This window comes from Vespula vulgaris, chromosome 20 (genome assembly GCF_905475345.1).
Source record: "Vespula vulgaris chromosome 20, iyVesVulg1.1, whole genome shotgun sequence".
Lineage (NCBI taxonomy): Eukaryota > Metazoa > Arthropoda > Insecta > Hymenoptera > Vespidae > Vespula > Vespula vulgaris.
The window spans coordinates 564,757-578,076 of record NC_066605.1 but is presented as its reverse complement, the minus strand read 5'-3'; the positions used below and the strand labels follow the sequence as shown (position 1 = coordinate 578,076).

General features: G+C 31.5%; 3 protein-coding genes across 4 annotated transcripts; 2 read left to right on the top strand and 1 right to left on the bottom strand.

Moving 5' to 3' along the window:
• Positions 1-358: 358 nt before the first annotated feature.
• On the bottom strand, positions 359-5,604 carry LOC127071043 (protein shisa-5-like). Of its 2 annotated transcripts, none has more exons than XM_051009835.1 (5): positions 5,258-5,604; positions 2,619-2,778; positions 2,348-2,478; positions 795-905; positions 359-707 (listed from the first exon to the last, which is right to left on the bottom strand). In XM_051009835.1, exons 1-5 carry the CDS (start codon positions 5,313-5,315, stop codon positions 628-630), a joined length of 540 nt encoding a protein of 179 aa, XP_050865792.1. In that variant the 5' UTR covers positions 5,316-5,604; the 3' UTR covers positions 359-627. The 2 variants fall into 2 exon arrangements, with proteins under 2 accessions (XP_050865792.1, XP_050865791.1); XM_051009834.1 differs by having other exon boundaries at positions 795-908; positions 5,258-5,603.
• Positions 5,605-6,045: 441 nt separating this feature from the next.
• Positions 6,046-9,840, top strand: LOC127071160 (coatomer subunit gamma). Its single transcript, XM_051010091.1, has 7 exons — positions 6,046-6,368; positions 6,544-7,648; positions 7,723-8,302; positions 8,371-8,690; positions 8,747-8,945; positions 9,029-9,417; positions 9,742-9,840. Exons 1-6 carry the CDS (start codon positions 6,329-6,331, stop codon positions 9,413-9,415), a joined length of 2,631 nt encoding a protein of 876 aa, XP_050866048.1. The 5' UTR covers positions 6,046-6,328; the 3' UTR covers positions 9,416-9,417; positions 9,742-9,840.
• A 938-nt stretch (positions 9,841-10,778) lies between these two features.
• Positions 10,779-13,198, top strand: LOC127071162 (methionine aminopeptidase 2). Its single transcript, XM_051010092.1, has 6 exons — positions 10,779-10,961; positions 11,435-11,524; positions 11,614-11,951; positions 12,040-12,444; positions 12,511-12,778; positions 12,868-13,198. Exons 1-6 carry the CDS (start codon positions 10,817-10,819, stop codon positions 13,071-13,073), a joined length of 1,452 nt encoding a protein of 483 aa, XP_050866049.1. The 5' UTR covers positions 10,779-10,816; the 3' UTR covers positions 13,074-13,198.
• The last annotated feature ends 122 nt before the right edge of the window (positions 13,199-13,320 follow it).

The following is a 13,320-nucleotide window of genomic DNA, read 5'->3' as shown; positions in this document are numbered from 1 at the left end:
TATAATATAAATAAATTAATTCTATATTTACATTGTTGTAAAGAGGAACATTGAAAACTTCCAATTAAGATGAATAAGACTGGATAATTTATATATATAAAATAAATAGTAACGTACATGCTCCATCGTGTGTCATAATTACGTAATTATGTTAATCATTTAACTTACAAAGAAAAAAACTGCGTAGACAATGTACACTGGGTAAATGAAAAAAAAAATTAGTATATTAAACTTAATATATTCGCCGTATATTTAAAACGAGAATATATAAATATAACAGAGCATGAAAATAGTTTAGAATTATTTGTATATTTGATAAATGAAAATTATTCTTATTATTTGAAAATGATTAAATATATTACGAGGAATATTTATTTATTTATTTATTTTTTATTTTTTTTTTTTTTAAAGATATCTCCGACAGATTTATTTTAAGTTTCAACAGATATAAAATTCATATTGTTGTAATAATACAAAATGTGAACATTTTTGTGGCATTCGATTCTTTTTTTTTTTTTCTTTTTTTTTCTTTTTAACCGTATTTTGTATTATTGACATCGAAGGTAACAAATTGATCGAAGTTATACTAAACGTATTCACATATAGATTAAACTGGTGTTTTTGGTATTATTGTACATATCCGGGATTATATGGTGCCTGCCGGGCATAAGGTTCGATCGTATATGCTGGTAGTGGTTGTGGTGTTCCTATTAAATGAGATATATAATGGAAATCACATATGTACGTTTTCATTGGGAGATAAAATAATTATATAGAATATAATAAAAGATTACCTCCAACATTAGTTGGATATGGTGTATAATGATTTTGCTCTGTTTGATTGGCATAATTAGACGGAGGATTTGTTGAAGTTTGTATCACTTGAACAACACTTGGTGTTTGTACTTCTATAACAAAAATTAATGTACTGCTATGTTCCGAAAGAACGATATTCAATAATTTCCATTTTCAGAGACAGCGGGCGAATATTTAAATATTGATATTAACATTAAAAATAATATTTAATAAAAAATAATGTAGAAAGCACAGTATTGAAAAATAATTTCGTATCAAGGATAAAAAGAAATGTAATTTTCTTGCACAAATTTTTTTTATTATTAAAGTAGTACAAGAAGCTCGCGTTATTTTACCTATTTATCATTACATGTGTATAAAAAGCATATATATATATGTGTGTATGCGTGTGTATATAAAATGTCTATAATAATATTGTATTATTATAATACGTGTGTTTTTAAACAAATACAATATATTAGATCTTTATAATACATATGTCGTGGTTTAGATCCATGTCATTTCTCACTGGTTTCTTGTTTGATGTTTAAGATAAAAATATTATGGATTCTTTTTTGTATAAAACATAATATAGTAAAACATTTTTTCTTCATCTTTTTTTTTATAAAAGATGAGCAGAGAGGAATATGGATTATAGTACATGAGTGTGTATAGGAACATTGTATTTTCTTTTGCTACTATGTGTATCATAAAAAATATTGAATATATTAACATATAAAATTAAACACTATTACATTTAGAATTCTAAAAAACAGTGGAGAGACTTCTTTTCAAGAAGCATTATATAGCATAATTGTTTCATATATTTTATGTCCTTAAAAGTATTATAAATTTCTAAATATTTCTGCAATCGTTTAAATATAATTATAACATTCGATATTACATATTAATTATAATTGCAAAATATATGAAGATTATGCTAAAAAAAGTTATACAAAAAGTTATGTCTTATTTCTAAAATGGAATGTAATATATGCGTGTGTATATATATATACACACACTGTTTATAAAATTTTATAAATTTTTAGCTGCACAAGATGTTAGATATAAGCCAATCTTAACCTAATTCAAATAGATGATGCCAGAAAATTATGCCATAGTTGGTCCTAAAAAGAATTATATAACTCAATTAGTTATTGAGTGTAAAACAAATGATAAGACATCGTTTTAATAATATTAATAATACGTAATAGTAATTAGATTCGTAATAATAAAACTTCTTATTATAAACTTGTATAATTATTTATATAGTTATTAATTATTTGTGCTTGCTTCTCAAATAATTTCTAAACAATATTCGTCCTAGCTGCCTCTGACAATAGTTACTTGTAAAAAGAATGTAACATCGTAATGTTATACGAAGAAAAAAAAAACTATAACAATTACATCATATTAATATGTTATTTATCTTTTAGGGAATAAGAAAAATATGTATTATAGAATCGATTATTATAACTTGAATCTTAAAACGAATGAAATATTTTGCAATAAGCTGGATCAATTCACAGACTTTCTCAAAATAGTTACTTACTGCCATAAACGGTGCCACGATGGCGTCGACGATACCATGGGCAGCAGCTGCAGCATAAACAAGAAATGCAGCAAACTATTAATGATATAATAATACCAGCAGCGATAACCACAGGTACGATGATTCCGAGTCTAAAATACGATGATATATTCATTAGTGTAATAACAATTGTTTTACAGAGATATTAATAATAATAATAATAATAATAATATTTCATATAAATTTCTATATAAAATTTCAATAAATATATATAAATCCGGATCATATGTACCCCATTGTCATAGCAAATTCTTCTTTAGTACAACAGTAAAAATTTTCATTTGTTAAATCATAACAACAATATGATTTATTAGAATCACCCCATAATACGGGACAGCTTGTTATCATTTTCTCGAAAACATTTTTTGACTCTTTATAAGTACATTCCATCCCTGGAAAAGAAAAATAGAAATTATTTGATATTGCCTACGTATATAAAACGATCAACGAGTTAATATTTATGTATATAGCATGACTCATTGTTTTATTCAGATATTATGTTCCTCTGATTACGTTCGTATTATTTCTTCCTTATCTACTTCCCCTCGTAAAACATATATTAAATTCGTCAACCCGACGACGAAAAGGATATTCGAAATAAATAAATATTTAGCTCTTATTTCGTCTGCAAATTACATTTTCTTTTTTCTTTCTTATTATTACATCGTTCTGTATATAAAACGTGCAATAAATGAATGAAAGAAAAAGAAAATATCAAATAAAAATAATTATCGATCAAGCATATATTTTTTTTTAATTCGCGATTCAAGAAGATAAGGTTGTAATCTTTAATGACCGATATCACAAATATAAGATTTAATTAAATACTATTCTCAGAAATTCATTTCACTTCAAATAATTTAATAATTAATATGATGTATTTATTAGATAGATATATATTATCTAAAGAAACTATATCAATTAAAAACTAATTTATATATTATTTTTGTCTATTATCGCAGATTATTATCGAAAAATTTTATCAGATTCTACTTATTATTATTCAGATTTATCATACAGAAGGTATATATATTACACGAATATTAATTACATCGAAATATTCCTTGTGGGTCATGGTTTATTTAAAATCGTTTCCTGTGAAATTTTATTGTTTTAAAAAATAAAGAAAAAGGAGTATACAAATTACTTATTTATATTTAATATACGTACATATTAATATTTAATACGTAATTTAGTGATAATACAAGTAGCGTAAAAATCATGTTATTTTATTTTCAAGATATATATATATATATTATTTGTTAAACAAATAAAATTAAATAAAATTGCGTAGTAAGATACAATAAATCTTTGCTGATATTAGTTATCGTCAGATTCGTTAGTAGCATATCATAATGTGATAACGTGTGCACTTATCTATATACTTAGATTAACAGTATGAAAATAGTGCATAGAATTCGCTCAAACAAACGTGTTTTACGAATAATGTCTTATATTTAATCAATATTGAAATTCACTAAACAAGATTCGTCACATTCATTGTTCGAACTTGACTCATAACCTAAGCAAACATTAAATGTATTGGGATTTTACATGTAAATGTACTGCGAACGACTTTCATTCGATAAATCATTGATAATTTTACTCATTTATTTTCATCGAGAATCATTCATTCGATCAAATAAAAGTATAATGGACGTTACGTCCGTAAAAAGGATCACGTTCACATTTCGCGTGCTTTTTTAATGTAACGAGTCCAAAACAAGTGAAATCAGTGACTATTGTTGTGATTATTGATTGTAATAAAAAATTACAAATTAAATAAAAATATATAAAGTTACGTTTCTAACGCAAATTAAACGATAATCAAACATTATTATTATCATCATCATCATCATCATCATCCATGTGCTTGAAACGATGCATCTCCGATTTATTTACATCGTGTAATCTGCAGAAATCTTGGAGAAAGCTCGAAAGGATATCGAAAAAATATTTCAACCTTGTATTCCAGTAAAAATGTTCACACGTAATCGATAAGAAAGGTCGACCCAAAATTTTTTCAAACAGCGATTGGTTTTTCGTACGTAGCAATGGTGAAATCGAACAGGCAGGCGATAGCCAAGTATGGTTTAGCAAAAAGCCGACTGAACGACGAAAAGCATATATATATATATATACACTTTTCAATCTTTTTTGTTTTTTTGTTTCATTTACTCGAAAAAAAAAAATGTTACTAACTACCCAGCCAAAAGAAAATGGAACAATGAAAGTTACTTGAAATGATTCATCGAATTCGTCGAATAAAATCTAATGATCCTAAAAATAGATAAATAAAACTGATTATATCGTTTCTTTATAGCAACGTAACAAGCTACTCCTGTTTTGAACGTTGCCCAATCTGATCCTTGGAGTGTATGTAATAAAAAAAACCGGATTCGCGTATAAAAAAAGCTACGATCGGAAATCGAAGAGTTTGATGAAGGTGTAATGGCATAAGAATAGCATGAATATCGAACGCTATTTATCGAATATCGGACATGGGAAAAAGGACCGTGTTACGTTATTCAAAGTAAACATGTACGAGAGGAGTAATAATGGGTCACCAATGAATTCGCATAATACGTATCGACGAGCGTGAAAGGAACGATGGACTCGTCCATTCTAAGAATCGCTGCATACCACGCGCGTCATCAGCAAGACGATTCGACGAAATCGTAAGAGAACCAGAGAGATAGGAATAAAGAGAGAGAAAGAGAGAGAGAGAGAGAGAGAGAGAGAGAGAGAGAGAGAGAGAGAGAGAGAGAGAGAGAGGGAGAGAGAGAGAGAGAGAGAAACCAAAGTAAAAAATTCAATTGTTCTCATTTTCGATAATGTCTGAATGAGATAAAATTAATTTTTTCCTCTTACCTACTGCAAAGCCGGTACAGAGACACGAGATCGTTAAAAGTATGATAGCGTACGACATTTTGTTGTTTTTTTTTTTTTTTTTTATATAATTATTCGGACTGCACTCCAAACGACGTTCCGAAACAATCCAAAAAACTTTGCTCTTCGATGACTATGTCCTTATATATATATATATACAAGCGACCCAGGACAAAACACAAGGAGAACGAGAGACACGCGCGTTGCTGACACCAGAATCAAGTTCGACCACCGACTGTAACGAGACAAGGGACAAAACTCGCGCGCAATCGTCGACGACATGCGATATACGCGAAAGTTCAACTTCGGCTGCCAGCAACGGCAACGTTCAATTTTCACAAAGTCTATGCGTCGTATAGTATTCTCATTGTGGCTCCTCTTACGGAATTTATGTAAACTAAGTTAGATGAGAATTTATATATGTATATATGTATGCATGGATGTATGTATATAAAAAAAAAAAAAATATATTGTAATAATTATTAATAGAATAATGTTTATTTTGCGTGCGATAATTTATCTAATCATTGCATCTTAGAATTTTTAGTTTTTATCGTCTCCTTAGGAAAGCTACGATCGTGAATATTTATTTGATTTTATTTTTTTGACCGCGCCAAGTGAACGTTTTTTTTTTTTTTATTAAGTAATCGACGATTAAACGATTAGTTTACGTTTGTAGATAAATTATAGATTTTATACATAGGATTTCGATAATAAAATATGATCTTACTGCGTCGGTAAAGATGTGCATTATCGTTGACGCGTGTTATCCTAGATGCGTTTTCATTGAGATTACGAGGATGCTGTAAGATAGAACATTGATCACGTGTAATATTGCATACATAATAGTTAAAATTCGTTCAATATATAGTCATCTTGTTAGTAAAATCATTTTAAATTTCTTGTGCGATACGATTTCGTTGATAATTCGGCAAAATACAAGCGCACACGCCATATTACTCCGTTGAAAAAGAAGTTTCGATGATTGGTTTGTCAGAGAGTCAAGGTGACGTGTCCGATATTTTCCACGTTTTTCATTTATAATATCGCAAAATGAATGCTTTTAAACGCGACAAGAAAGAAGAGGAAGATGGTAATTATGAATTAATAATAATTATATCCATATAACTATATACGTTGATACGTAACCTTTTAAGTCATTGCATCTTGGGATATAGCCTAATTTGACAGTTATTTGTAAACATCTGCTTATGAAATTATTGTTATTACAAATGTAATGTATTTTATATCTCTGTTCGATTTATCAGGCGGTGGAAATCCTTTCCAAAACTTGGAGAAAACAACCGTACTTCAAGAGGCACGTACTTTCAATGACACCCCTGTAAATCCAAGAAAATGTGCTCATATTCTTACCAAAATTTTGTACCTATTGAATCAAGGAGAACAATTAGGTACTATGGAAGCAACGGAAGCATTTTTTGCGATGACTAAGTTATTCCAATCCAGAGATGTAGTATTAAGGCGTTTAGTTTATTTGGGTATCAAAGAATTAAGTTCATTGGCAGAAGACGTGATCATAGTTACGTCCAGTCTTACAAAAGATATGACTGGAAAAGAAGATTTATACAGAGCAGCCGCGATAAGAGCTTTGTGTACTATCACCGATGGCGGTATGTTAGCAGCAATCGAACGTTATATGAAACAAGCAATCGTCGATCGTTCTCCGGCGGTATCTAGCGCTGCATTGGTTTCATCTCTACATTTGACTAGCGTTTCCAGTGACGTCGCTAGAAGATGGGCTTATGAAGCTCAAGAGGCTTTAAACTCTACCAACGTAATGGTACAGTACCATGCATTAGGAGTTTTGTATCAAGCAAGAAAAACTGACAAACTTGCTGTCATCAAATTAGTAGCAAAACTCATGAGAACCAGTCCTAAAAGTCCTTACGCAGGTTGTATGCTGATAAGAATGGCGTGCAAACTCCTAGACGACGTGGAAGAAGGAGAGGATTTGTTAGGATTCATCGAAGCATGCTTGCGTCATAAATCAGAAATTATTGTTTACGAAGCAGCGCACGCATTGGTTAATCTTGGAAGAAGCGGTCTTAAAGAAATTGGACCTGCTATCAGTGTGTTACAATTATTCTGCGGATCTCCTAAGCCAGCTCTTAGATTTGCTGCCGTTAGAACTTTAAATAAAGTCGCAATGACTCATCCAGCAGCGGTTACGGCATGTAATTTGGACTTAGAAAACTTAATCACAGATTCCAATAGATCAATTGCTACTTTAGCTATTACGACGCTTTTGAAAACTGGAGCAGAAAGTTCTGTGGATCGTTTGATGAAACAGATTGCTACTTTTGTATCAGAAATTTCAGATGAATTCAAAGTTGTTGTGGTACAAGCGATAAGGTACATTTCGTCTTCAGAATTTAATCGATAACACTATCTCTACTCAGACGACATTATTTTCTATTTCATTACAGAGCTTTGTGTCAAAAATTCCCGCGCAAGCACACAGTTTTAATGAATTTCCTTTCCGCTATGTTAAGAGACGAAGGTGGCCTTGAATACAAAGCGGCCATAGCCGATACTATCATAGCCGTCATGGAAGGAAATGCCGAAGCCAAAGAGGCAGGCTTGGCACACTTGTGCGAATTTATAGAAGATTGCGAACACATTTCTCTCGCAGTGCGTATATTACATCTGCTGGGACAAGAAGGGCCAACATCCAAACAACCGTCCAGATACATACGTTTTATCTATAATCGCGTCATTCTCGAAAGTGCAAGTGTACGTGCTGCAGCTGTAACAGCTTTAGCACGTTTCGCTGCAGCATGCCCGCTTCTTCTTCCAAACGTTCTTGTACTTTTATCTCGTTGTCAATTAGATTCCGACGACGAAGTTCGCGATCGTGCAGCATATTATTGTACGATTTTACAAGAACAAAGTGATCCAACTGTATTGCCACTAATACAGCCACCTCTTTTCTCTATACCTAGTTTGGAAAGAGCTTTACGAAATTATATGAAAACGCCTATGGAAGAACCATTTGACGTTTCTCAGGTATTTTTTTTTTTTTAATTTAATTTAATTTAATCTTATACATTCCAACTTATGAAATTATCATACAGGTACCACCGGCGCAAACTATAGAGGAACCAGCACAAGTAGAAATACATACCACTATCAAGCCGCAACAACCGCGTTTAACGAGAGAAGAGAGCTTCATAGAAAAATTATCGCAAATACCGCAGATAGCGAATATCATCAGAGGCTCTTCTCTTCTCAAGTCTTCTGCCGTGTTTGAATTAACCGAATCTGAAACAGAATATAACGTGAAATGTATCAAACACACGTTCGCGGAACATCTCGTTTTGCAATTCGATTGTATAAATACGCTTTCTGATCAATTTTTGGAAGACGTCAGAATTGCTATCGAAGCAACCGAAGGGTAAGATGTACTTTATTTCTAAGATAGCTCTATATTAATAAAATGTATGTTTTTAGTTACACTGTTCTATGTGAAGTACCGTGTCCACGTCTGTCATATAATGAACCAGGAACGACTTACACGGTATTATCTTATCCAGGAGATGTACATGCTAGTGTCGCAACCATGCCTACGACTCTTCGTTTCATGGCACGTGATTGCGATCCTACAACAGGCGTTCCAGATACTGATCAGGGTTACTGCGACGAATACATGGTATTACAATCGTTGATCTTTTAACGTGACCGATTCTACGCATCGTTTATATTGCGTTCGTAATTGTACTTGCAACATTTTAGCTGGAAGATTTGGAAATTACAATAGCTGATCAAATTCGAGGTATGGGAAGTAGAGGAGTAGACTTTGGTGCATTTTGGGATGCATCTGCTGCTAAAGGATATGCCAAGTTGGAAGAAACTTTTGTTCTGGGAGCTACGGTAACGAATTTAGAAGGAGCAATACAAAGTCTTACAGGATTTTTGGGATTAGATGCGGTGGAACGTAGCGATAGAATACTTCCAGGATCTGCGTCGCATAATCTATTGTTAAGTGGTGTTTTTAGAGGTGGTAAGGAAGTACTTGCACGTGCAAGACTAGCATTGTCAGGTAATCAAGTAACGATGCAATTAAGTGTCCTATGTACAGACCCAGATGTTGCCGAACTAATTCTTTCTGCAGTAGGATAAACGTAAGCATAATTTTATTAGAGAATGAATATATTTATGCATTACAAAATGATTTTTCTAATCGAAAGAAAGGAGAATCTATAAAAGAAGAAATACCTTTCGTTACAATCGTTCCATTTTATATTACATAGACTTATATACATGATTTATAACAATTAACGAATTGTTATTTATCTTTCAACATTATATATATATATATATATAAATAGAATGTGGTATTAACATCCAATGGTCCCATTGTATTTACAAAATTACAAAAAAACTATCGTTAGAATATAATTTGTAATTACATAAGCTCTTAGAATTTTATTAATTATATGTTATAGATGAGAATGAAACAAATATAATGGAAGATAGCACACATTCGATTTTACAAAAACCAATTAGTAAATAAATGAATAAAATACTATATATATGTATGTAAATATGACGGTGTACATTTTTAAACAAAAGATCCAAACTAAACTAAATAATAACTAAATGATTTTTTTCCCAACATTCTTTCCCTCATAAAAAAATAATACTTGGAAGACCGAGTATCGCTCGCTCGGTAAAGAAGAAGGTTATTGACATAAGACGTTTCTTCTGCAGTTATTTTGTGTTTGATTCGTTCGGCGATGAAGCTATAGATTCCATAACTTGGTTAAATCGTAGTTGAATCGGTCACAAAAAATCTATATAAATAAAGTATGTACATATACGTGACATTGATTGCATGCGACAATTATTAAGTCTGCAAAACGAGAGAGAGAGAGAGTAATTATTTTTTTAAGATTATATTTAAACGTTGAAATCTATAATTTTTATTATAATAAAAAATAGTAGTATTATTAATAAAGTAATAATAATAAAAAATAGTAATAAAAAGAAAAAAACAATGCGTTGAAACTCTTGAAAATTGAAGTTGTAACTAAATTTAACTCGCACTGTATTCTCGATATATCTCGCAGTATAATTTTAGCAACTTGCATTACTATCGATATCTCGCATTCGACTGTCCTTCCAAAAACATCGCTCCGTCTCAAGTAGTACTATCTTGCCCTCTCTTTTTATTCACACGTGCCTTAGCATCTTTCTCTCTCTCTCTCTTTCTCTGTTCCACGCGTAGTAGAACAGAGAACTGATAATCTTAGAGAAAAATATCTATTTATGATTTACTCGAGTCTATTGTTCTACTCGAGTCTAGTTTAGTTCATAATCGGACACTTAGTTTTATTTTAGTCTCGTGGTTCCACTCATATGTGTATATATATATATATATATGTGTATACAGTATATTTTTAAATAAAAACATACCCACGTTTATTATAGATTTTTTGTTGATAATTCAATAGAGAGTTCGCTCTACGTTACCGACGCATACGATATCTACGATGCACATTGCTTAGCTTCCTCTTTAAAATGGCCGCTGTACTAGAAGAAGTCGGCAAGTCAGCCGAAAAATTAATAGACGAGGAAAAAGATGAGATCGTAGATCAAGAGGATGAAAGTGGAGCAGCAGAAGCATCGAAAAAGAAAAAGAAGAAGAAGAAGAAGAAGAAGGCCGGTATGTTACATTATGATTTTTTTGGGTGTGTTCGCTCGACCACTCGTGCTGCTTCCAACAACGTTTTGTTCAATGTACTTTTTTACTCTTGTTATTTGTGATTATAACAAAGATTTTTTTTCTAAATGAATATTTATTTATTTTTTAAGTAAGATAAACTATTACGTTTGTGTTAGTTGATCATAATATTTTTTATGTAAAACATTTTTAATATTATTTTTTTTTTTAATAACAAGTTGATACGGAAAATGTGTAACATGTGGAACGATTTATACTTAAAACATGAACATTATTCATTTCTGTTTCATGTGTTTAATTAACCTTTATATAAATAGTTCGTAAACAATTATTTTATATATATATATATATATATATATATATATAACAATTATAATAAAAAAAGTAATTTAATATTAAAAAATACACGTATGATATTTTATTTATTTAATGTTTACAAACATTTCTATATCTAGGTGCTGGAGAAGCAAGTGCCGACGTACCAGAAGGAGATGATAAAACAAAGGAGGATGATCAAATAAAAAATGATGATACAGCGGTTGAAGGTATTCACCTTCCTTAATTATATTATTAATTATCAGAATACTATTATGGATATATTTAATAAAACAATATTGTTTTGTTCTTAATGAAGGATCGATAGAAGTCAATGACAATGAAGCTGAAACTGGAACAGAAAATGAAGACGCTAAAAAAAAGAAGAAGAAACGTAAACCGCGTAATAAGGCTGGTGGAGTTAAACAAACTGAACGACCTTCGATTCCTGTCTCAAAATTATTTCCCGATGGTAACTTCCCTATTGGAGAAATAATGGATTATCCTCCTGCTGCTGGAATCGACGAAAGAAGTGCTAAGAACCGTTTTACAAGCGAAGAAGCGCGTGCTTTGGATAGAATGCATAGCGACATTTACAACGAAGCTAGACAAGCTGCAGAAGCACATAGACAGACAAGAAAGCATATTATGAAATGGGTATATAATTATATATCTTTAATATTATTGATAAATTCCTATAAATCCCTAAAATATAAGTCTCCTATATTAATTATTTTCTCTACAGGTTAAATCAGGAATGACCATGATAGAAATTTGCAATGAATTGGAAGATACAGCTAGAAAATTAATAGGAGAAGATGGATTGAAAGCAGGATTGGCATTTCCAACCGGTTGTTCGAGAAATCATTGCGCAGCTCATTATACTCCTAATGCTGGAGATCCAACTGTTTTGGAATACGATGACGTTACGAAAATAGATTTCGGCACACACATCAATGGACGTATTATCGATTGTGCATTCACCTTAGCATTTAATCCAAAATATGATAAACTTATTGAAGCAGTTCGCGATGCTACTAATACTGGAATTAAAGCTGCCGGTATTGATGTTCAGCTTTGCGACGTTGGTGCTGCTATTCAAGAAGTTATGGAATCGTACGAAGTTGAAATAGATGGTAAAACTTATCAGGTACGTAAACTGAGCAGAATTTACACTACTATAAGTATATAAACTTTTAATGAATTTCTTTTTCAGGTTAAATCAATCAGAAATTTGAATGGACATTCAATCGCACCTTATCGAATACACGCAGGGAAAACGGTACCGATAGTTAAAGGTGGCGAGGCTACAAGAATGGAAGAAAATGAATTTTATGCGATCGAAACGTTTGGATCTACCGGACGAGGTGTCGTCCACGATGATTTGGATTGTTCTCATTATATGAAAAGTTTTGATACCGGATATGTCCCGCTCAGATTACAGAGCAGCAAATTTTTACTTAATGTTATTAACAAGCACTTTGGTAAGGAATAGAAATTATTATAACGCGTGATAATTTCGATGAATATTTTAGGGAAAAGAATTCTAACATGATTTCGTTTCGTTTCCTAGGTACTTTAGCATTTTGTAAACGTTGGTTGGATCGCGTCGGTTGTACCAAGTATCAAATGGCATTGAAAGATTTGTGCGATAAAGGGGCAGTTGAAGCTTATCCGCCACTAGTCGATGTCAAAGGATGCTATACTGCCCAATTTGAGCATACTCTTGTATTACGTCCTACTTGCAAGGAAGTTATTTCTCGAGGAGATGATTATTGAAATATTTTCACTTTTACGATTCCCTCAGAGGGCACTTAGCGTGATCATTGTAAAGTTGTCTCGTCAATGTAAAATTAGCATTCATCGCAAGTAAACGTACATCAAGTATTTTGTTACCATCATAATATTAGTATTATCTTTTCTTTCTTTTGCCCTTGAAAAAAAAAATATTGTAATGGGTGCTATGAGCCCCTGTAATGTAAAAAAGAAAAAAACAAAAAGAAATAAGTACTTTATACTTTTAATA

Coding starts and splice junctions, on each gene's coding strand:
- LOC127071043 (XM_051009834.1), bottom strand. CDS start 5,315: ATGTCGTACGCTATCATACTTTTAACGATCTCGTGTCTCTGTACCGGC. Junction 2,779..5,257: donor CTGTACCGGCTTTGCAGTAG/GTAAGAGGAAAA, acceptor TTTCTTTTCCAG/GGATGGAATGTACTTATAAA. Junction 708..794: donor ATATCCAACTAATGTTGGAG/GTAATCTTTTAT, acceptor CTCATTTAATAG/GAACACCACAACCACTACCA.
- LOC127071160 (XM_051010091.1), top strand. CDS start 6,329: ATGAATGCTTTTAAACGCGACAAGAAAGAAGAGGAAGATG. Junction 8,303..8,370: donor AACCATTTGACGTTTCTCAG/GTATTTTTTTTT, acceptor ATTATCATACAG/GTACCACCGGCGCAAACTAT. Junction 8,691..8,746: donor GCTATCGAAGCAACCGAAGG/GTAAGATGTACT, acceptor GTATGTTTTTAG/TTACACTGTTCTATGTGAAG.
- LOC127071162 (XM_051010092.1), top strand. CDS start 10,817: ATGGCCGCTGTACTAGAAGAAGTCGGCAAGTCAGCCGAAAAATTAATA. Junction 10,962..11,434: donor GAAGAAGAAGAAGAAGGCCG/GTATGTTACATT, acceptor TTCTATATCTAG/GTGCTGGAGAAGCAAGTGCC. Junction 11,525..11,613: donor TGATGATACAGCGGTTGAAG/GTATTCACCTTC, acceptor TTCTTAATGAAG/GATCGATAGAAGTCAATGAC.